Source organism: Corapipo altera, unplaced genomic scaffold (genome assembly GCF_003945725.1).
Source record: "Corapipo altera isolate COAL_440 unplaced genomic scaffold, ASM394572v1 202, whole genome shotgun sequence".
Lineage (NCBI taxonomy): Eukaryota > Metazoa > Chordata > Aves > Passeriformes > Pipridae > Corapipo > Corapipo altera.
This window is the reverse complement of record NW_020884980.1, coordinates 977545-998266: the sequence shown is the minus strand read 5'-3', so window position 1 is coordinate 998266 and position 20722 is coordinate 977545. Positions and strand designations below refer to the sequence as shown.

The window sequence follows — 20722 nt, the reverse complement described above, 5'->3', positions numbered from 1 at the left end:
GACATTCCCAGATAGGGAACAAAATTGTGAAAAACAAAGAGTCTGTTTGTCCTCCTTTCTGCTAAGATTTTGCTTGTCTGTGGGGATCAAGTTCTAAAGCTTTGCCTGCCAAATGTATCCATCCTATTCTTTAGGAAGTGGAAAGCTCTTTGCAGAAAGCCTGGTTTAGCCTTGTGACCTGCGGGGTCTGAGGTCACACGGCACTGAACTGGAGTGTAGAGCACACTCTGTGTAAAGATGGGCCTTGGAAGGGCAATACTGAAACATTTGGTTTCTCTTCTTGTTTAAAATTTTAGAGAGGAAGGAAGAGCCCTTTGCCAACCACTCCAGCCGTGAATCCAGGCCCAGCATCACTGAGCAAATGCCACCACCCGAGCCCAACTCCTTCACTGCGTCTGCCAGAAGAGTAAGTGAATTTGGAATCAATGGGGACTCAGCAGTGCTCAGAAGCAGGAGGTGTTACTGGGAGATGGATGCTCTGAAACCAATTTTCAGAGCAGTTTCAGACTTGAATTTAGGAAAGGATGATATTAGGCAAGCCTGTTAAATCTCTGTGTTAATACCAGTGTAGGACTGGCCCCGAGGAGGGTGTTGGTACCATGAGGTTCCTCTTGAATCTCTGACCCTCCAAAGCAAATTGTGCTGTTCACAAGAAACCCAGCCTACAGCACGTGCTCTGTGTGCCATCAGTTCCGAGGTGGCTGCTGCCAGTCTCTTCCCAGGAGATCTTTCATCAGAACTGATTCCTGCTGGTGTATCAGTGGTGAATTTGGCAGTGTCATCACAAGTGCCCTAGACATGCCAAACCCTGTTGACTCAGTGATGTTAACAGCCCAGCAAGCAGAGGTTTACATCTGACAGGCCAGCTGGACTATGAGAACTTTGAAAGGTGAAGCAGTTACTGCAATCTTACCTGACTCCTCCAGCTCTCACATCACTCAGCTAGATGGCACCAGGAGACCCTGTTCTGCCCAGCACTGGTATCCTCTGCTGCTAGTTTCTTTTAGCACCAGACCATGGAGAATAGCCACGCAGGCACCTGGCCCCAGGCTGAAGCACTGGGTGCATGTCAGAGCGAAATATTTCTTACTTAGTCACAGTTTTGTATTTTTTGTATCTTTCACATGCTACTCAGTGAAATTTCTCATCCAGATCAAATGAAACAGAGCTCCTCTGGGCATTGTTCAACTCAGGCTGGGTTGGCAGTGGAACTGTTAGAGGTAGAAGGATACTGGGAAGTGAGAGCACTTCAGTTAACCTTTTCCCAGCTGCAGAGGTTTGGTCTCACTCCTTTGAGATGTTTAACCCAGAATAAGGCTGTTAGGGTATGGAAGGTGGCCTGTGTGGAGAGCAGTTATTGATTTGACTTCAGTCACTTAAGATCAGTTACTTTACCTTCTCTTACCTGTTTGATTTTTCTGTAACTCTCCCTGACAGACTGGGCTTTGGATGAGAAAATACAAGTGCTTTTGTTGCCCTCCATTTGGGGAGTTATTAGGACATGCTGTGTTGTTCAGAATTTACAGGCAGCAGCTTTTGTTGTGGATTTGAGCTTTCTCTGAGGAAAGCATCAAAACTACATTAAAGTGTTAGAGCTGTGTAGGTCAGTAGGCTGGAAGTGCTAGAAATGGTGCAGTAGAGATTAGCTCTTTGCATTTGCATTAAAATGACATAAGCTGAAAACTTTGCTCAAATACTGCAGGCGTAATTTGAGCTTTGCAGTCTTGAGGCTGAGGGCAGAGCTCCACAGTAACTCCATTTATTCTGGATGGTTTACATCATGTAGAATATGGTGTAATAATGCTTAGATCATCTCTGACTGAAAGCCTTGTCTGCCCAGTGTCCTGCCCCTCACAGAGACCATCAGAAGATAATAGAGAAGGCAGAATCTTGCAGGACTTCTGTCCCACCTTCCAGCAATTGACATTTCAGGGAGTTGCTAAACCTGGGGTACTTTTTGTCTTCAGTAGCCCCTGTTGGATTTTTCCTCTGTGAATTTGTGCAGTCACTTTTTGATTGGAATCCTCTAATGTCCAGGGGCAAAGGGCCCTTCAGCTTAATTACAAACCCTACAGAGCTCCCTGCCCCTGTTCCATTAACCTGCCACACACCAGATTTGTTTGCTGCCCATTGTTCCTTTATGGGAAGGACCAAGGGATCCTTATTCACTCTTCTGTGTGCCACTTAGGGTTTCATGTACCTTGGTACATATCTCAGCCTGGAGATTCCTAATATATTGAGTATCTCTTCATACAAAACCTCTCTTGCTCTGCTCATTCTTGTTGCCTTTCTCTGAATCTCTTCCCTTCTCGTCTAATGCTGAGCTGTGCATGAGACCAAAGATGTGATTGTACCCTGCAGTAACATAGAGCTGTAATGGTGCTGTGTTGTGTATTCTGTACTTTTCCAATAATTCCTAATAATTTGTTTGCTTTATTTCCTTTACAGCTTGGTGTTGAGCCCCTGTAACAAGTATCTCTTGTGATGCTCAGGCCTCATTCTTGATGGCAGTAGGCAGCTTTTTGTAAGACTTGATAACTGTAGCTGAAGTTGTGCATTTAAGCAGTTGTATCTTTAAGGAATGATATATGCTGGTCAGAAGTGCCTCATGAAGCAAAAAGCACGAGGGCCTGTTCTGTGCTCTGTACAGAGTCTGTAGTTACCTGCCCACAGAAAAGGTTGCAATAGGAGAGGCCTCTGCAAGGCTGCAGCCCAACCTCCTGCTTGAAGCAGGGCTGACTTCAAGCCCTGACATGATGCTTTGATCTACCTGAGCTCAGCTGAGTATTAAAAGGTCTCTGGGGATGGAGATGCTCCTCTTCCTTACCCCCTGTCGCAGTGCAGCATCACTCCTACCAGGTGGTATGTCTCCATGTCAGCAGGGATTTCCCATGTTGAAGCTTGTCTGTTCTCTTTTCACTGTAGACTGTAGACAAGTCTGGTTCCATGTCCTCTGTAAACCCATCCTGAAGTAACAGAGCAACTGAATCCTTTCTTTGCCATGCTAAACAATCCAGGTTTCCTCAGTCTTCCCCTTAGTGTGTCGCTGGCTCCAGCTCCCTGATGATCTTAGTGGATTCTCCTGGACTCCCTCCAGTTTGATTGGTGTGAGGGGTTTATTTGCAGCCAGTCCCAAAAGACTTGAGTACTTGTTTTTGGTTTCTGCCTTTACTGAATAATTCCCCCTTCCTAAAAGGGTGCTAATAAAAGCTTCATTGTTCCTTGTATTCTTTCCTCAAAGCTGGAGGAGGGCACTGTGTAGGCAAAGAGCTGCCCAATGACACAAGATTCCTTTCACTGTGTGTCCTTGGGGATGAGGCACTACATCAGTTTCCATCCCTGTGATTTCACCTTGAGCTCTGTCCTGTAATTAAAGCAAAGCAGGAAATCAAAGTCACTCCATCTTACAAGTGTAGCCCAGCTAAAACTGGGCCTTGTTGAGACGCTTTCAGAGCTTAGAGTGTGCCTTGCAGTGCTCTCACTTCTTCCCTGTGTCCGTGTTTCTCCTCTGCAGTTCAGTTGGCTCAGCAGGTCGGAGGAGCAGAAGGATGAGTCACCGTCATCGTGGCGGCTGGGGCTGAGGAAGACGGGCAGCCACAACATGTTGAGTGAAGTGGCTGCCACTCGTGAGGCACAGAGAGATAAGGCTGCTTCTATCTATCGTTCCTCATCCAGTCCTCGGATATCTGCACTATTAGACAACAAGGAAAAGGTTTGGCTTTCAGCACGGATGCATCAGTGCATCCCACTTCACCTCACATGTTCAAGACCCTTTCCCTTTGAGTTATTGCTGAGTTTTGTATCCATAACTTCATTCTTTGTTTCTTTTCCTTTGAAAATTATTTCTCTCCTATCAGTTGTTCCCCCAGAACTGGAATTTGTTGCCCCTTTGACCTAATTCATGCTCAGTTTGGACTGGGTTGGCCCTGAACAGGGGCTGCCAGTCTGATGTGGCCCATTCTTTACCAGAAAATACCAAATCCAGACAGTAGCACATACCTACAGTGGAAATTCTTCTTCCCTGTTGTCTATAGGAATTCCTCCTGTATCCACCAGCCATATTTGTGACTCCCACTCCACATATTCACTAATTGTAACTGCCCTATAGGTAGATGCCCCATCCCTGGAAGTGTTCAGGCCAGGTTGGATGGGGCTTGGAGCAACCTGGTCTAGTGGAAGGTGTCCCTGCCCGTGGCAGGGCACTGGACTAGATGACCTCCAAAGGTCCCTTCCAACCCAAGCCATTCTCTGATCCTGTGATTTATAACTAATTCTGTAAGTTAGAAGATGCTTTTATTCACTAGCATGTTCCTCAGGAAATCTCTTTCAGAACTGATACTTCTGTGCTGTGGTATCTGTTGCCCAAGAAAATGCCTTAAACCAGCTGTCCTTAGATAAGAGAATGCTTGCTTAGTTGAAAAAATTTGAACATGCATTTAATTGCTACTGAACATGCTGGAAGGGTAAGAGATGTGCAGCTGAAGTCCCTGTTTTGCTTCACCAGGATAAAGACAACAAGAGCTATCTTGCCACCATAGCCCCCAGAAGACTGAGCAGTACGAGCGATGTAGAAGAAAAAGAAAACAGGTGAGACTGGCTAAAGTTAATGCTCAGCTTCCATCCTGTCAGTAGTTCCATTTTTCTGTAGTCATGCTCCATGTATTTTCTCAGCAGTCCCAAGGACACAGGAATTCACAACATCAAGAGCCAGCTCTGGTCTGTAAAGTTCTGCTGTGGTGCTTTTCATTTAGGTGAGCGGGGCAGCAGGCTGGTTCCTCCACCCCGGTGCTCACACAGACACGAGCTCCATCCAGGGAACTAGGTTTATGCATCCTTGTTCCTTTTAGATGCAAGTGCCTCATTTTGTAGCTGGCACCTGCACTTGCACTTGTCACTTGCTCAGCAGTCACCTGCAGTCCCTTTGTTCACACATCTGTCACTTGTGCTTCACTTGAGCCTGTGAACTCCACCATGTAGGAACTGTTTCATTGCAGGGTTGTTTTTACAGTCAATGTGTGTAGTTGCCCCTGGACAGAACCACAGTATAAATCAGATATTTACATATCCAGTATCTCCAGATATATTTGAGGAGCTAATCTCTACAAACAGCTTCTTCAGCAGTATCTGAAGGGAGCCTACAAGGAAGATGGAGAGAGACTATTTACAAGGGCCTGTAGTGACCGGAGAAAGGGGAATGGCTTCAAACTGACAGAGTCTAGGTTTAAATGTGATATTAGGAAAAAATTCTTCCCTGTGAGGGTGCTGAGGCCCTGGCACAGGTTGCCCAGAGAAGCTGTGGCTGCCCCATCCCTGGAAGTGTCCAAGGCCAGGCTGGATGGGGCTTGGAGCAACCTGGGACAGTGGAAGGTGTCCCTGACCATGGCAGGGGGGTGGAACAAGATGATCTTTAAGGTCCCTTCCAACTCAAACCATTCTATGATTCAGTTTGTGCTAGAAGGAGTAAAATTTGAGCTTAACCTCATTTCCAGCACTTCCCCAATGGAGGAAGAAAGGCACGTGCTAGAAGTGGCTGTGAACTGTAGTTGTTGGGCAGGAGCTGTGGCAGACAACACCCTGAGAGAATTTCAGCACAGCTTGAGATTCTTTGCTGATCTTTTGCTGGAACCTCCCTGCTGTGTTCTTGCTCACTCTCAGCCAGTCTCAGATTCGGAGAATCTCAGATTCAGAGAATCTCAGAATTTGGCAGAGGCTGCTATCGAGTGGCACATCCAGTGAGTGCTGACAGGTGTCCTTTGCTGGGTGAGTGGGGCCCAAGGAGAACTGGCCTGCGAGAACAGATGGTGCCAGGCCTGCTGGGGAGTAGATTTTCCAGATATTCTTTCCTTTAAAAGCAGCTGAGTTTGACTTCCCAGACCCCACAGGTGTCTGAGAGGGTGTCAGCACGGGCACAGCAATTGGAAATAGAAAATAATTGCAGGCTGATGGGGGAGTGGATTTGCGCTGCACTGCAAGCTCCAGGTCCTGTCCAGGACCAGAGGAGAGCAGGATACACCACCAAAGGGAAAGAGCCCTGATTTCACATAGGATAAATAGGGCTGCTAGGAATTTATTGATAACTTGTCAAGTAGTTTGAGATATTGCAAATGTTTTGTATGTTGTTTTCGGCTGCATGGTTTAGTGGTGGACCTGGCAGTGGTGTGTTAATGGTTGGACTTGATGATCCTAGAGGGCTTTTCCAACTTAAGCAATTCTATGAAAGGATTTGCTGGGCTGGATTGCTTTTGTCCTTGCCTGGATACTTTGGAGAATAAAAACTTCCCAGCAGTTCCAATATCTGCCCATTTATACCGTGTTATTTGATACAAGATGGCAGAGGAAATATCAAATGACACTATTTAATATGTTAAATTACTTTTATGGACAATCTAAATTTCATTTGCAAGTTTTCTGACTAAAAAGGGTTTTGTTCCCCTTTATGCAAAACATTGCATTGTCTGTGGTTCTGAAGGGATCTGGCAGTAGCAGCATCAGTAAGGCCAGAACAGATGTTTCTCTGAGCTATGTCACCTGTGAGCATCGGTGCATGTGGATGTAAGGGAAGGATTTGTGTTGTGGAACTGTAAAGGAGCCAAAAGTAGACTCCAGAGGTTTTTGTAACCCAGCCCTGTGCTCTGTCCTGCATTAGGGAATCAGCTGTGAACCTGGTGAGGAGCGGCTCCTACAGCCGGCAGCCCTGGAGGGACGAGCCAAAGGGAAACGAAGCTCCCCATTCTGGTGCACCCACCACCTATGTATCCACCTACTTGAAAAGGTACATCCAGTTCTGTCTCATGTGGGTTCCCAGGCAGTCAGTTCCACCCTTAACGTGCCTCTCAAACCTCAGCCTCCTGCTTGCTGCCTACTGCATCTTGTAACTGGCCTTGAAACCCTCTTCTGCTGAGAGCAGAAAATAAAAATTAAGGTTTTCTGGCAGTTGTCATGCTAAATGGTATTTTTAAAGGCTGTAATTTTTGCTAATTTCTAAATTGCTGAACTAAATTTAAATACTCTTGTTCACATTATTCAAATGCAAAGTGTTTTCTCCATTTAATGCTGGTGTTATGGTTAGAGTATAAAATCAAAATTGATCATAAAAAAAGATTAAAGTAATCAGAATCTGAAAGCATTATTCAAATAGCTATTGGCAGGTAAGTTGTAGCTTATATCCTCTTATTTTGGTTTATATTAGTCCACGTTTATGGCATCATTATAAGAAAGTGGCAGTGATCCTGTGTGTGACACGCAGCACTTGTTAGGAGTAAGACTGATGCTTCCAACCATTGTCTTGTGGCAGCAAAGAAGCGGTTTGTGCACAGTGTGTGAGAAGTTGTAGAGGCTGAATGTTGGTGAAGGAACCAGGCAGAGGCAGGAAGGCAATTCCAGGCAGAACTCCTGTAACTGCAGTGTCCTGTACCCCTTTGAGAGGCAGAGCCTCAGTGTCCTCGAGGTACCTGCTGACGGCTCTCTCTGAGTGAGCTGAAGGAATGCCCTGCTCTGGTGAGGCAAATATTGCATTGCTGGGTTTTCACCTCAGTTGTGAGCAGGAGGATCAGCCCTTCACACAGGTGCAGTGCCAGCTTCTCACCTTTATTTCAGCTAATACTGGAGACCGTCAAACCAGCCTGTGATAAGCATGTCACGCTGCAAAGCTGTCGAGTCTCTGCTGAAGGAAAGCAGCAGCAACAGTTCAAGGTTTTAGATTGAGTTTCACCAAATTCTAGACCCTGAACTAAATATCTGTCCTGAAGATGGAACTGACCTTGAAACCCTCTTCTGCTGAGAGCAGAAAATAAAAATTAAGGTTTTCTGGCATTTGTCATGCTAAATGGTATTTTTAAAGGCTGCTTGAGGTACTTGGGAAGAGGTGATTCTGAGTTTCAGTACTTAGGTGGCAGAGGTGAGTGGTGCTCGAGGGGGTGTGTGGCCAATTGCTGAGCACACATAGGCCCATTGCCACAAAAGGTGAAGCAGCCCCTTCCAGCAGAAGCCATCTGCTCTGCTGATCCATTGCACTGATTTCACAGCTATCCTGGGACATGGTGGCAGCCCAGCCTCCGTAGCTTGTCTCTCTCCAAAGCTGGTCTGACAGACCACAGCTAATTCCCTTGGAAAGCCTTTTCCCCTTGCAGCTGGCAGGTCTTGCTGCTCCCTGCTCTGAGGGCCAGCCCAGTCACCCACGGGCTGCCCACTACAGTCTGACAAACACTGCCTGTTTATCCCACCTAAGCCAGCACCACATTCAGTGTTTCCCTCACACAGCTGTGCTGTGTTTCCTTGGTTAAACTGGACAGAGGGTGGGGGAGGTTTAGGCTGCCGTGGGCTGTCACTAATACCGAGTTCCTGTCACAAAGGCTGAATTCTGGCCTTTTGTAGGAGGGTGTTGGTTTACAAGCAGTTACAGAGAAGAGATTTGCCAAGTAGGAATAAATGTGCTTTTGAAAGAGAGATCAATGGTTTTGCATTGTATATGCATGCAATAGCATCATGATTAATTTGACCTTTATCCCATATGGTTTTCTGTAGGAGAGCACAGAGAAATTAAATATAATCTTATTGAACCTCTGACTTCTCCAGCCTTGTGCATCAACCCCTAAGATGAGGAAGGGAACCTAGTTGCCTGTTAAACATAAGCTTTTTATCATTCTCAAGTATTAACAAAACTCTGAACACAACTCCAGAAGACAAAAGCTCATTCTGAGAGAGAAAGAATTAGAAGGAACATGCCATGTCACTGAGAGGATGACTCCATACGTCTGCAGTTCCCTTCTGCCTCAGCATTTGACTAATGTCCATAAAGATCACAGACTGGTTTGGGTTGGAAGGGATCTCGTTCCATCCCCTGCCATGGGCAGGGACACCTTCCACTATCCCAGGTTGCTCCAAGCCCCGTCCAACCTGGCCTTGGACACTTCCAGGGATGGGGCAGCCACAGCTTCTCTGGGCAACCTGTGCCAGGGCCTCACCACCCTCACAGAGAAGAATTTCTTCCCAATATCCCATCTAACCCTAGTTATGTTCTACAACCCCCAAACACAGAGTGAATAACATAGCAGATCATCTTAAGATGTGGAAAACGGCTTTTTTTTGTATAAAAGGGAACAAAATAACTTGCAGCAATGCTGCAAATGTTCTTCAGCTTTAGCTGAAGCAGATATTGAAGCTCTCTCTGTAATGGTACTGGTACTTCTCCCACTTTATGGTTGCACCACTAGCCCAAAAATCCACAGTACCCTGCTCTGCCAGCCTGGTCTCCATGTAATGCCTCCGAACATCCAGGTCACTTTGCCTGTATATTAAAGGGTTTGGAGGAAAACTGGCATAGCAGGTTGGATTAATGTAGCATCCTGCCTCCCAGGAAGGGCTCACACACCAGAACGAAATCCTTTATCCACACAGTTAGTTTCTCCTTCATTTCACTTTTATGCAAATGTCTCCTTACTGGTTCTGTTCACATAAAAACCATTGCAGCAAGTCAGGCCAACAGTCCCTGCAGCCCAGACTCTGTTTCTGACACCAGCTGGTTTTGAAGGACAAGTTGCAGAAGCCAGGAAAGCTTCAGAGCAATCTTCCACCTCCCACGTTCTCCTTGCTTCCAGCAATCAGGAATTTAGGAGCCAGGGGTTACACTTAACCGTCGTTCTTAATGGCCACCACAGTGGCCAACATCCCTACCCAGAGCCTAGTTTGATCTCTGCAATTCCCCATGGCAGTGAGTTTTAAAAAAAGTAGTTATGTGCTTTGTGCAAACCGTTTTTATTAGCACATGTGGAAGCTTTTTAAGGGTTTGAAGGTTTTTAAGTGAAGGTTTTTAAGTTAAGGTTTTTAACGCCTTAGCTGTTCTCAGAAGTATTTCTTTTTATTGCTTTGAAATGTTGCTTTGCATTTCATTGCTCATTCCCGGATGGTTCTGTTGTGGTGATAATGTTAGAGAATGAGGAGCAGTGTGTCAGTGCCTTTTTCTATTTCTAAATAAATTCATAATCCTCCCTTTCACAGATTCCTATGGACACAGCTGTTAATTAATAGGATTTCCTGGCTAAACTTTTTATTGCAGTTTTCTGGTCCTGTTCAGATCAAATGCGAACAATGAAGGAAATGCCTTGGAGTGCTCCTCACGCTGTGGAGTGCCACCCATGCACAGGGCCAGGCTGGGAGGAGGATTCCCATGGAGCTGGCAGTGCCATGGCTCCCCTGGGAGCAGCAGTGTGTGCCTGATGCCCCAGCACCACTGGGTTTTTCTGGCCGCGTGCATGTTGGAGCTGGCACAACACCACGACCAGGCCCTTTTCCTGCATTCCTCCTCCTCCTTCCCCTCTCATCTTCCACATCTCTGCTCTTCCAGGCACCTGGTACTGCTTCCATACTCCTCACCCATTACCTTTCCTTTCTTGGGGAAGGTTTGGATTGGAAGACAATCCTTGCCAGGGCTTACTTGATAACCCTTCTGTGTCCTCCCTCCCTCACCAAGTTCCTGCTCTCTCTTGCAGCCACCCTTGTGCCCCAGCCTCTGCCTTGGGCTCTCCCAAGATGGTGTCACATCAACCCTGCTGCCCCCAGGGTTGCCACCACCTTTTCCCCTGCCCATCCTCTCGTTCCTTCCCCTGGCACATTCTCCCCTGCCATCATCTCCTCAGAACCCTCATTTATGTGACTCCACGGCTGCTTGCTCTGCACATCCACCCCAGCCAAGCTTCTCTCTCTGCTCCCACCCTCTGCCCAACCCATCTCCAGGGCTTGGCCTTTCCCTCTGGAGCAGAGAGCCAAGAAGGGAGGCACTTGCTTCCAACAGGACTTCCTGCTCCCCTGTGCTCCAGGCAGGGGCCAGCATTCCAGAGGAAGCTTTGTTTAGGGTTGAGTGGAGGTTGCTACCTCATGACAATAACTCACTTGTTCCTGTGTGACCTGGATATGGCAGGCAGCCATCAACTGAGGAACCCAAATGGGAGGTTCCTCCCCGTGGAGGCCTTCCAGGATGCCCCATTGTCCCCTTTGGCTCCCGTGGGACCAGCTGCTTGTGCTGGGCTGGCTGGGGGCCTTGGCATGTAAAACTGGTTTGTAAATTGGGTTCCTGAGTGAACTGGTCTGGGTCCTTCCTCCAGCCTTCTGTCCTTGGCTATGATCCTGCCCCTTCCCAGTGTTGTTTCAGCCTGGGGCTGCTCTCTCTGACTCTTACTCCAGAGCTGACTTCCAGTTTCACTCCATTGTCCCTGGCCTTCCCAAAAAACTGCAGCTCTGTCCTAGCCTGCTGCTTTCCTCTAGGTCAGCTTTTATTCCTGGTGCAACCACTTTCCTCCCTGTGCCGTGCTATGGGAGTCCTTAGGCTGCAGGAGGTCCAAGCCAGCCTTCCAGCCTTCCTTGCCTTTGATCCTGTGGACAGCCCAGTCTGACCAGTAGCAACCACGCATTCCAGCTGCTGGGAAAGGTGTGGCAGGGCCCTGGATCCTGCTGGTTTTCTGTGTGCAGGCAGTGAGCAGCCTGTGGGCAGGGCTCTGGCACGTGCAAGAAGGAGATTTTACCAGATTTCATCAAGTCTGTTTTCAGAGATATGCAACTTCTCCCTCTAGAGTGGATTTTCTCTCCCGTTAGGGTGGATTTTATCTCCCAATTAGGCTGGATTTTCTTTGAAAAAGCAAAACGGTCCGTCCTCATATCAGAGCTCTTCTCCTTTCCTCCTGTCTCTTCTCCAAAGTATGAGCATTTAAACACTTGCAGATTTTCCGTGAGGTTGGTTTTCAGGGTTTGTTTTAAACTGGCAAAATATGTATTTCCCTTGCTCATTCTTGAATATTTTTGGGCAGTTGTGATAGCTGTTTTCCAGAAATACAGAGTTTGTGCCAAACATGCCTTAGAGAAAATTGAAGCCCAAACTGATCATCTTTGCCAAAGCTTTAAGCCACTGCAAACAAGTTCTTAAAACTGGAAGTCCTGGACATCCTTAGGGTGGGATGCAGCCAGACCTGCTTATGTCACTCTCTCCTTCCCTGCTTTAAGCGTCCTCATCCTTGCTCTTTGTTCCCACCTTTCCCCAGTGCACAGGGGTGCTCCCTGTGCTCCCTGCTTTCACTGCAGCAGGGCTTTTCCCTTCCCTGATCCTCCCTGATTCATCCCTGTGCCGTTATTCTCTCACTGACACTGAGCTGGGCTTAGCTAAGCAGGGCTCTGCTGGCGCTGGCACGCGTGGGCGACCTGTGGCAGCTCTGGTGGCCTCTGATCTCCTTGCACACGTTTTGCTACGATGTGGTACCTGCTCCCTCCCCAGCTGCGAGCCCAGCTGTGGGATGTGCTGTTGAATGTTTACTGTGCTCTGAAGGACGTGATTTTGTGATGTTTTACAGTGCTTCATTTGGTAGAAGTAGTGACCTGGGCAGTCCCTACATTTCAGCCAGTCGCAGTCCATCTCTAGCTACCTCACCCACTGCCATTGGCTCATCTACCTCCCCGGGCTCCCCGTGGCAACCTGTCTCTTCCTGTCCCACATCTCTCGGTGTGAACACTCCTGCATCAGCCCACCACTACACCAGGTAACAGCTCCCGGCGGAGAGAGCGCTGCCGCAAGTCAGCATTTGGGTTGGAAGGTCTGAGTTCTGGAGTGGAGTGTGGATTGGAGGTGTGCTTCTGCCTGGGAAGTGCCAATAAGCAATCCCAGAATGATAAGCAGTCCCAAAATGGTGATGTTGGGCAGTTCCAGCAGTGGGTATGTGCTGGCAGGCTGGGAACAGCCAGGGTGTGACTGTAGCTCCCTGGAGTGGTCCCTCTTGTCCCTTGACTCAGCCCGTGCTCAGGCCGCCCTCGGGCGCTCGGTGTACAAGTTCTTGGAGTTCCTTCCTTCTGCTTATTCCCCAGGTACATTTTTCTAATCATTTTTGCTACAAACAGGGATGTGAAGACTGTTAGTTCCTCCTGCTTATTCTTCTCCAAGTTTTGTAAAACTCATTTTACTGTGGCTGTTCTCCATGAACACACGAGTGCAGAGCGAGGAGGATGATCTGGCTGCGCTCCCTCGAGGAGACTGGGCTTGGTCAGCACTTGAGTTCACTTGCTTTGCTTTCCATATGTCTTCTCTATTTCAGAGCCCCTTTCAGGCAACAAACTGATTCTGCTGTAGAGAAAAGCCCAGAGGGCAGCTGTGTTACCCCTCTAGGTGTAATCACAAACCGGGCTGTGCTCGGCGCTGCCAACGGCACCGCGAACGCCGGGGCTGCCTCCGCCCCGGGGAAGGACCTCTCGGCTGAGGAGGCCAGGGAGCGCAGAAGGTCAGTGAGCAGTGGGCTCTGATGGTCTGCTCCGTGGGCAGCTCTCACGTGGTGGTGATGGTGGGGGTGTAGGGACTGATTTTTAGGTGCTCTGTGGAATTTCCAGGCTGCTGCCCCTGCTCTGTCTGAAGGTGTTGAACTGAGTGATCTCTGGCTTGTCGGTTAAATTTAGTCTTGTAATTTTCTGCTTGTCTCTTCAGCATCTGAGCATTTGTCTTCAGTACTAATCTCAGCTCCTAATCTCAACCCCTCCAGCCTGTAGGTATTCAGGGACAGGCAGCAGAGCAGCCATTCACAGTAGGTTCTGTAAAATTAATCCCATCCTAAAAAGAGTGTTGGACTGAGACTCATTCAGATAATATCTGTCCCTCTGATTCTGCTCAGCTGGGTTTGCTTATGCCCTGATGGAGACATCTGCACTGCACAGGATCCCCAGATTCCCTCTGCAGTTAGTGGGGAAAACAAACCTTCCTGGGTTGTGTAGGTGTGTGACACAGGAGGAGATGGACTTCAGCAGCAGGCACTGCTTTGATTGACTGTAAAGGCCAGAGGTAGGAGTCTGCCATGTGCAACCGAGGCCATTCCAGCAGTAGCAGCCTTGGGAATGACTCTGGATCTAGCTGGTGGTATCTCTTTCTTATCACATGATGTTATTTTAAGACTGGGGAAATGCAAACCTGGGGAGCCAGAGCTCTTTTCAAAGGAACTTTATCCTGTGCATTAAGTACAGAATATCAAATGATCTGTGTTTCTTCCTGCAAGCAGGATAACTTTTCCAAAATCTGTCTCTCCTGATGGCATCGACGAAAGCAAATGGTAATAAATAGAATTCAGTGATGAACTGTGTGTTTCTCATCAGCAACCAGTTCATGCAGAGTGTATAGTGATTATATTCTTCAAGACTAAAATAGTGATTTATTGAAATGCAGCCCTTCCTGAGTGGAGATAGCGCTCTGACACATTTTAAATGGCCTGAGGCCAAGGGATGGGAAGAGCAATAATGAGAATTATCAGCCTAGAAAGCTGAAGGTGGTGGGGCTGAGCTGCAGTGTCCCACAGAGGGTGGGCTGCTCCGCTTCACCTGCAGCACATCCAAGCAAGGTGGGCTGTGCTGCTGGAAAATACTCAAACTTTTAATGCTGTTTGGGCTTTTTTTTTTTCATTCTAGAGCTAGCACAGGGAGTGCTTGGAAGGTATGACAGGCATTCTGGACGAGCCACATTCATCAGCTCTGTGTGCAGTGCCAGTTTGTAGGAGCTACTGCAGAGTGTCTTTGGTGTGAGAACACTGGGGTTAACCCTGGGAGTGCCTCTGTGTGCTGCTGTTACTTGGCTTGGGTTCCTTTGCTATTGAATGGAGATGAGCTGCCATAAGATAATGGCAGTGCCCAGTGAGGTTGTGCAAGAGGACAGAGTGAGTATTGTGCTTTCAATTCACACTTCAGACCTTTCATAACAGTCTCTGAATTTTGGCAAACCTTGAATCAAGTTGCGGAAGCGGAGTTTTCCTTGGAGAAGTGGGCTGCACAAACCCCCTCCCAGACTTTTGGCACTGCTTGCAGACAGGGAACTAGACTGGAATAGTTACTTGTAGATGCCCAGAAAAGCATCCTTTAATATTACTGCATTGGCATTTATTGCCAAATCTGTTTCTATAAATAATACAGAAGATCTGTTTGTCTCCTGCATTTTTATTAGAGAACAATCTCCTGTGATTTATGGTAATGTAAAGAGAAACCACGAGAAAATTCCTCCCACCTTTAATGATGCTTTGAAACTACTGAGAGGAAAAAAGCCCAGCAAAGATGCATTGTGCTCGAGTGGGAGGAAACCTTACTGATGGATGTACATCCTCACAGCAGGATACAGTGACTGGGAGCTGCCTGCACACTGGACCTTGGAAAGACAGACCCAGAGAGACAGGAGAGGTCACCAAAATCAGAAAAGCTTATTTGGGAAGGAGACCAATTCCAGTAAAATAAAATAAAAAGACGAATGCCAAACAGTTGTCAGGGCAGTGCTGCATGGATTTCAGTTCCCAGTGGCAGCTGTCGCAGAAGTGTTTGGGCTGCTTTCATGTTTCCAAAGCTCCAGCTTGCTCTTAGCAACAAAAACATAAACAAGCTGATCATCTAATATTAGATCACGGGGATGTCTCCCAACGTGTGGCCTTAAAATTATCTGTGTGAAGCCAAAAGGTTAAAGTAGAAGAGGCTGCTTAGGGCTGAGGAGGGATGATTGGTGGGGAGCTCTGGAGGGCTGGTTTGCATCCTGTGGTGGCCAACAAGCCTCACCCTGCCCCACTGTAGCATTTGACCCATAGTGGTTCACCCGTTCCTTGTTTTCCAGCTGAATTGTTCAGGAAACATTCTGGTAGCTAGAAAATAGTGTAAATTACAAAGGGGAGGAAAACAAACAGCAGAGGGGCAGCAGAGGAGGGATCAGTTGGAGGTGTGTGGTGCCATGTGGGTGCCTGGCCAGACCATGGCAGGTCAGTGCTGGTGTTGGGCCAGATGTCCTGGACATTCAGCCCAGCTGCTGCCATGTGTATTCCATGTATCCATGTCCAGCCTCCCAGCACTCTGCTGTGGCACTGCAGTGTGCTGATGCTGGGAGCCTGGAAACGTGCCATCTCCCACAAGGCAGGGTTTGTACCCATTTGTACTTCTGCCATTTTGCTGGGAATTTTGGAGCTGCTGATGAACGGGGCTGTCTGGCTGTTTGGATAATCCCCTGCTTCGTTCAGATTGTCTCCCATTGAAAACGTGTTTGTCCAGCTGAACTCAAACAGGGTGGATTTCAGCCATGGGGGTGTTGTGCCTGCAGTGTCCCACACAGACCCTGTGCAGGACTAGCAGCCTTATGGTTTCCATTGGCTGTGACCAGGTGGTGGGGAATGGGGGGGACCTGTTGGTTGAAGCCCATAGCTGGATTATCTGCCTTCATCCAGGGTGACAGCGGCCTCTAGTGCCACCAGAAGCTCCTTCCCAAAGTTCATCTGGACCCTTGCCTGTGCAGGTTCAGTGCTAGGCTCTGAAGAGCTTCTCCCAAGAGTAGTGGTGTTGCAGGTCTGGGCTGCTCAGAGCTGTGTCCCCTGGGTGTGGAAAGGGGCTGCAGGGCATCCTGCCACGCTGAAATGTCACTCCTGCCATGAGATATCTGTGCTGAAAGGAAGGTCTGGGGGATTTGGCTGACCCTTTTTGTACTCTGTGGAAGCTTTGGTTCCCAGAACAGCTGGAAAGGTGACTGAGCAGCCACAGCTGGCACTGGGGTGAGACACACTTTGCCCGACAACTTCTGAAAGGCAAATCTGTGCTCTCGGTTGTGTGACCAGTTTAAAAGGACTCTTGAATTTGAAATCTCTCCTGGTTTGGTAAGAATTAGGATTTTAATTTGACCTTCCTCAGTTTTTTCTCCCCAGCCACTGTGTTTATACAACTGAATTGTGCAATTGTGTGTGTTCTTCCTGTTCCTCAGGAAGGTTCCAGCAAGGTGGTTCCAGCACTTGCCATCAGGCACACTCTTACAGACAGGAAACTCATCTCTCTCTTCCTTATTTTAATGTATTCTAACCAGTTTCTCACATAACTGCACCATCCCTGAAGTGTTCAAGGCCAGGTTGGACAAGGACTTGGAGCAACCTGAGCTAGCTGAAGGTATCCCTGCCTGTGGCAGGGGGTGGAACAAGATGAGCTTTATGGTCTTTTCCAACCCAAACCATTCTGTAATTCTGTGATAAATCCAGAATAGGAGCGAGGTGGGCTTGTTTTCTGGGAGCTTTGGGGCTGGCAGGTTTGCTCAGCCTTCTTGCCCTCTAAATTGTCCCCTAGAAATTTTATTCAGATGAAGGAAGTTCACTGATGTGCCAGGTAAACGTATCTGGCAAACATTTCTATTTCCTACTTAATTCCCAGGAGGAATTTATTTTTCATTCTTCATTCTAAGGATCCAGCTGCTAATTATAGTAGCATATATTAATAATATATTAATAACTGAATTCTCCTCCACCAGTTCTATTAGATGAACAATTTTTGGCAAGTCCTTTTACCTCGTGATTCTTGTCCTGTCCAGATTCAGAGTGTGTCTCCTCTAGGATGAGCACAGATATCCCATATGTCCTTTAACCCTTATTATCTCACAATTAAAATAAACCCCTCTGATCTCTGTGAAAGTTAAACTATGAGATCGCATTCAAGGGGTATTTAAATGTTACTTGAGCTGAACTGGTAAAAAAAGCTGTGAGCATTAGCTCGCTGCCACCTTTTTTTAATAGCATTTGACTCTATAATCCTTATCGCTGACTGATCTAAAGCTAAGTGGTCTTAATCTCCTGGGAAAGGTCCCTGGGGAAGCAGAACAGTGGGGATACTTGTGAAAGGAGCTGCAGAGCAAGGCACAGATTCCTGTCCACACTACACTGTGTACAACAAGAAGTTAAGAGGTTTCTCTCTCTTGTGAAGAACTGAACGATCATCTGGCACCTGCTGTGACAGCATTTCTCTGCCACTGCCTCTGCAGTTAATTGCTTTCAGATAAAGTTGTCCCTTTTTTAAAAGGCTGCTGGTGCAGATGACGTGGGAGGGCAGGAATTCTGCTGGCCATGGGATTGTCCATGTTGGGAAGAGTCGAGGTTGCTCCTGCTGGATCAGAAATCAGGCTGCATTTTTATTTGAAATAAGGTCGAGTTGTGGGCCGGGGTCAGTGCAGCTGAGCCAGTTTCCTGTAAGGGTGGTGAGCAGGTGTGTGCTCTGCTCAACTGCTGAGGCTCCATCCCCCAGTGCTCAGGGGAAGGGGGTGGATATTTTGGCATTTGTTTTGGGCGGAGGAGCCCAGGCTGTAGGTTGGCCTGCTAACAAAAGCAGGAGTATATGCAGGATCCTTCAGGAATGGTCAAGGAAAGGAAGCAGGGACCACTTGAGCTAAGCATTGTAAAAGAACAGCAGCTTGGCAGCATGGAGCAAGCAGAAGGTAAAACTGTCTTCCCCCATCCCTGTCCATGCCGAGTTTGTGTGCAATTCCTCTTGGCTTACTAATGGGAACTCCTGGCCTGCTGCACGCGCTTCCCCTCGAGTCTGGCAGCACATCTGAGTCACAGCACATTCTGGCTCTGGTGCTGTCCAGGTGCCACTGCCTGGATGTTCAGGGGCTGGGCTTTACTAACTTGGACATGTTCAGATACTTCTCTGTGTCCAAAATGGCCATTAAAGTAAAGAATGTACTGGAAATCTCTGTGAAGATCCGTACAGCTGAGAGCTGATTCAGCACTAGCTCAGCTGCTCCATTAAATTCTTTGCTCCACAGCACCGACCTGTGGATGTGACAGGTGGAGGAGCCAAGGAAGCCATGTTGCCTCCCTGGAACTTCTATCAGAAAAGCTTTTGCGCAAACTTAATTAATCTTCTGTCTCTGGGAACAGTGGACATTGAACCAAAACCACACTCTAAGAAAACTGCATTCTGAGCTCAGTGGGAAATGTAAATCTTTGATGCATTATTAATACTCAGTGATATTTTCTGTAATTCAGCTGGGGCTGATCTGTGATCCTGTTCCTTGGAGCTGCTCAGGTGTCTCCTGGGCAGCTGCTCCCACGAGGTGGCAGTGGAAGGCTGCTGGGATGCACTGGCCAGGCAAGCATCGCTCCTTGGGCTTATCTAGTTCAGGGGCTGAACCTTCTTTATCACCACCAAGTTTTGAGGTTTATTTTATTTTTTGGTTGCAAAAGACAATTTCCCAAATAGTCAGAATAGTCAGAATTTTGCCAAGTTAATTTTTTTTTACCCCCAGGGATTTTCTGCCCTGAAAAATTTCCTGGTTTAGACTGTAAATCGGCTTTTGGGAAAGCTGTAACAGGTCTGCTTGAGGTTGTTTAAAATGTCAGATTGTGTTGGCTCGTTTGAAAATGAAAGAGATGCTCACAGAGACAGGACACTTGCATCTCCACCTTCGTTTCCTCCATCAGTGGTAGGAGGTGGAGTTCCATCCCTCTGCGGTTCATGCAGCAGATTTTTAATGTGAGGATCCAGCCCCTGAGGACTGCAGACAGTGCACGTTGTTCCCTGTCACAGTGACAACCCACTCAGTGCTCTGTATTGACACCTGATGTCCTGTGCTGAACACAAACTGTTCCAAAATATTCCAGCCTGGAAAGCTTTGCACTTGTGTTGGTCTCAGCTGATGCATTCGGTGTCTCAGGGGCAGTTTGTAGGGGAAGGTGGTGCCCACTGCCTCTGCTTTTGGTTTGCAGCACTCTTGGCTTTCCTCTTTGCAGAAAAAAATCCTGGATTTTTTTTTTTTTAAACAAGCACATTTTCTCTTCTTCTGGCACAACTTTAAAGGTCTGGGTTCACAGCAACAGTCGAGGCAGCCAGTTTAAGGGAATGTGATCACTGTGGTGTTTGTTGCCTTTTAACCACAGTGCTGACTGACATTAATTAGTGCAAAGGGATCATTAAAAGCTTCTGATCTATGTGTTCACTCCCCCAGCCCCAAACTTTGTGAGCTCTCTTGAGGTACCAATGCTGTCTTTTATTCCACTGGCAGAGGAAATACAGGGCTGTGTTCCCAGCTGGATCTGCAGTCGGAGCAGTCCTCACCTTTGCTGGGAGCAGCCCAGGCTGCTGAGGAGGAACAAGGAGCTGCTGTGGGGACACGGCACAGGAGGAGCAGCTCTGCTGTCTGAAGGACACAACAAGAGCTGAACATGGAACCTGAATGGTTTGGGTTGGAAGGTTGGTTGAGACCTTAAAGCCCATCTCATTCTACCCCCTGTCATGGGCAGGGACACCTTCCACTAGGCCAAGTTGCTCCAAACCCTGTCCAACCTCGCCTTGGACACTTCCAGGGATGGGGCATGGGAAAGGACAGGCAAAATCAGCCAGAACCCTCTGATGGGAAATGCTGTTGGAGCATCAGCTGGCATATGTGTAACCTCACCCCATTGTAACATCCATGGAAACAGTTCTATGGGGATAAAGGGGGCTCATTGTTTTGATTAACAAGTGACAAAGATCACAAGCCTCTTAATCTCTCGGATCAGCACCTGAGCACGTTGAGCAAAGCAAAGCTGTGGCAAATAAAGAATTTAATCTGCTGCTAGTGAACCTGCTAATCTTGCTGTAACCAGAGGGCTGAAATTCCGACACTGAAACTTGCACAGGTTGAGAATTCACAGTCCAGACTGAAACACAACAGCTTCCAACAGCAAAGGCCTGAAAACAGGGAATGCTTAGCTGAGCCTTTTTGAGCTAGCTGTGAAAGGCTTTAGGAGAGCATGATCCTGTTATCCCTCTGTCCTCAGCTTATTAAATAACTCTACATTGTCAGGCTGTCTCCCTCCTCATTCCCAGCTCCAGCACTCCCAGAGTCTGATGTGTCATCCTTCTCCTGCCTGGTGAAGGGTTGGGGTTCTGGCAGTCACCCATAAGACTGTTTTCAGTGGACTGATGGGCAGAATGTGTTAGCACAGGGATA

General features: G+C 47.7%; 1 protein-coding gene across 8 annotated transcripts in view; it reads left to right on the top strand.

Moving 5' to 3' along the window:
- PPP1R12B (protein phosphatase 1 regulatory subunit 12B) overlaps positions 1-20722 on the top strand; it is a 132746-nt gene that overhangs the window by 52692 nt on the left and 59332 nt on the right. For 3 of the 8 annotated variants that reach the window (XM_027665677.1, XM_027665676.1, XM_027665678.1), the window contains exons 9-14: positions 297-406; positions 3515-3712; positions 4505-4587; positions 6647-6772; positions 12336-12521; positions 13071-13253. In XM_027665677.1, the coding sequence (XP_027521478.1) occupies positions 297-406; positions 3515-3712; positions 4505-4587; positions 6647-6772; positions 12336-12521; positions 13071-13253 (886 nt within the window). Of the gene's footprint in view, positions 1-296; positions 407-3514; positions 3713-4504; positions 4588-6646; positions 6773-12335; positions 12522-13070; positions 13254-13453; positions 13476-20722 lie in introns of those variants that run through there. The other 5 variants (XM_027665683.1, XM_027665680.1, XM_027665679.1 and 2 more) reach the window with 5 other exon arrangements.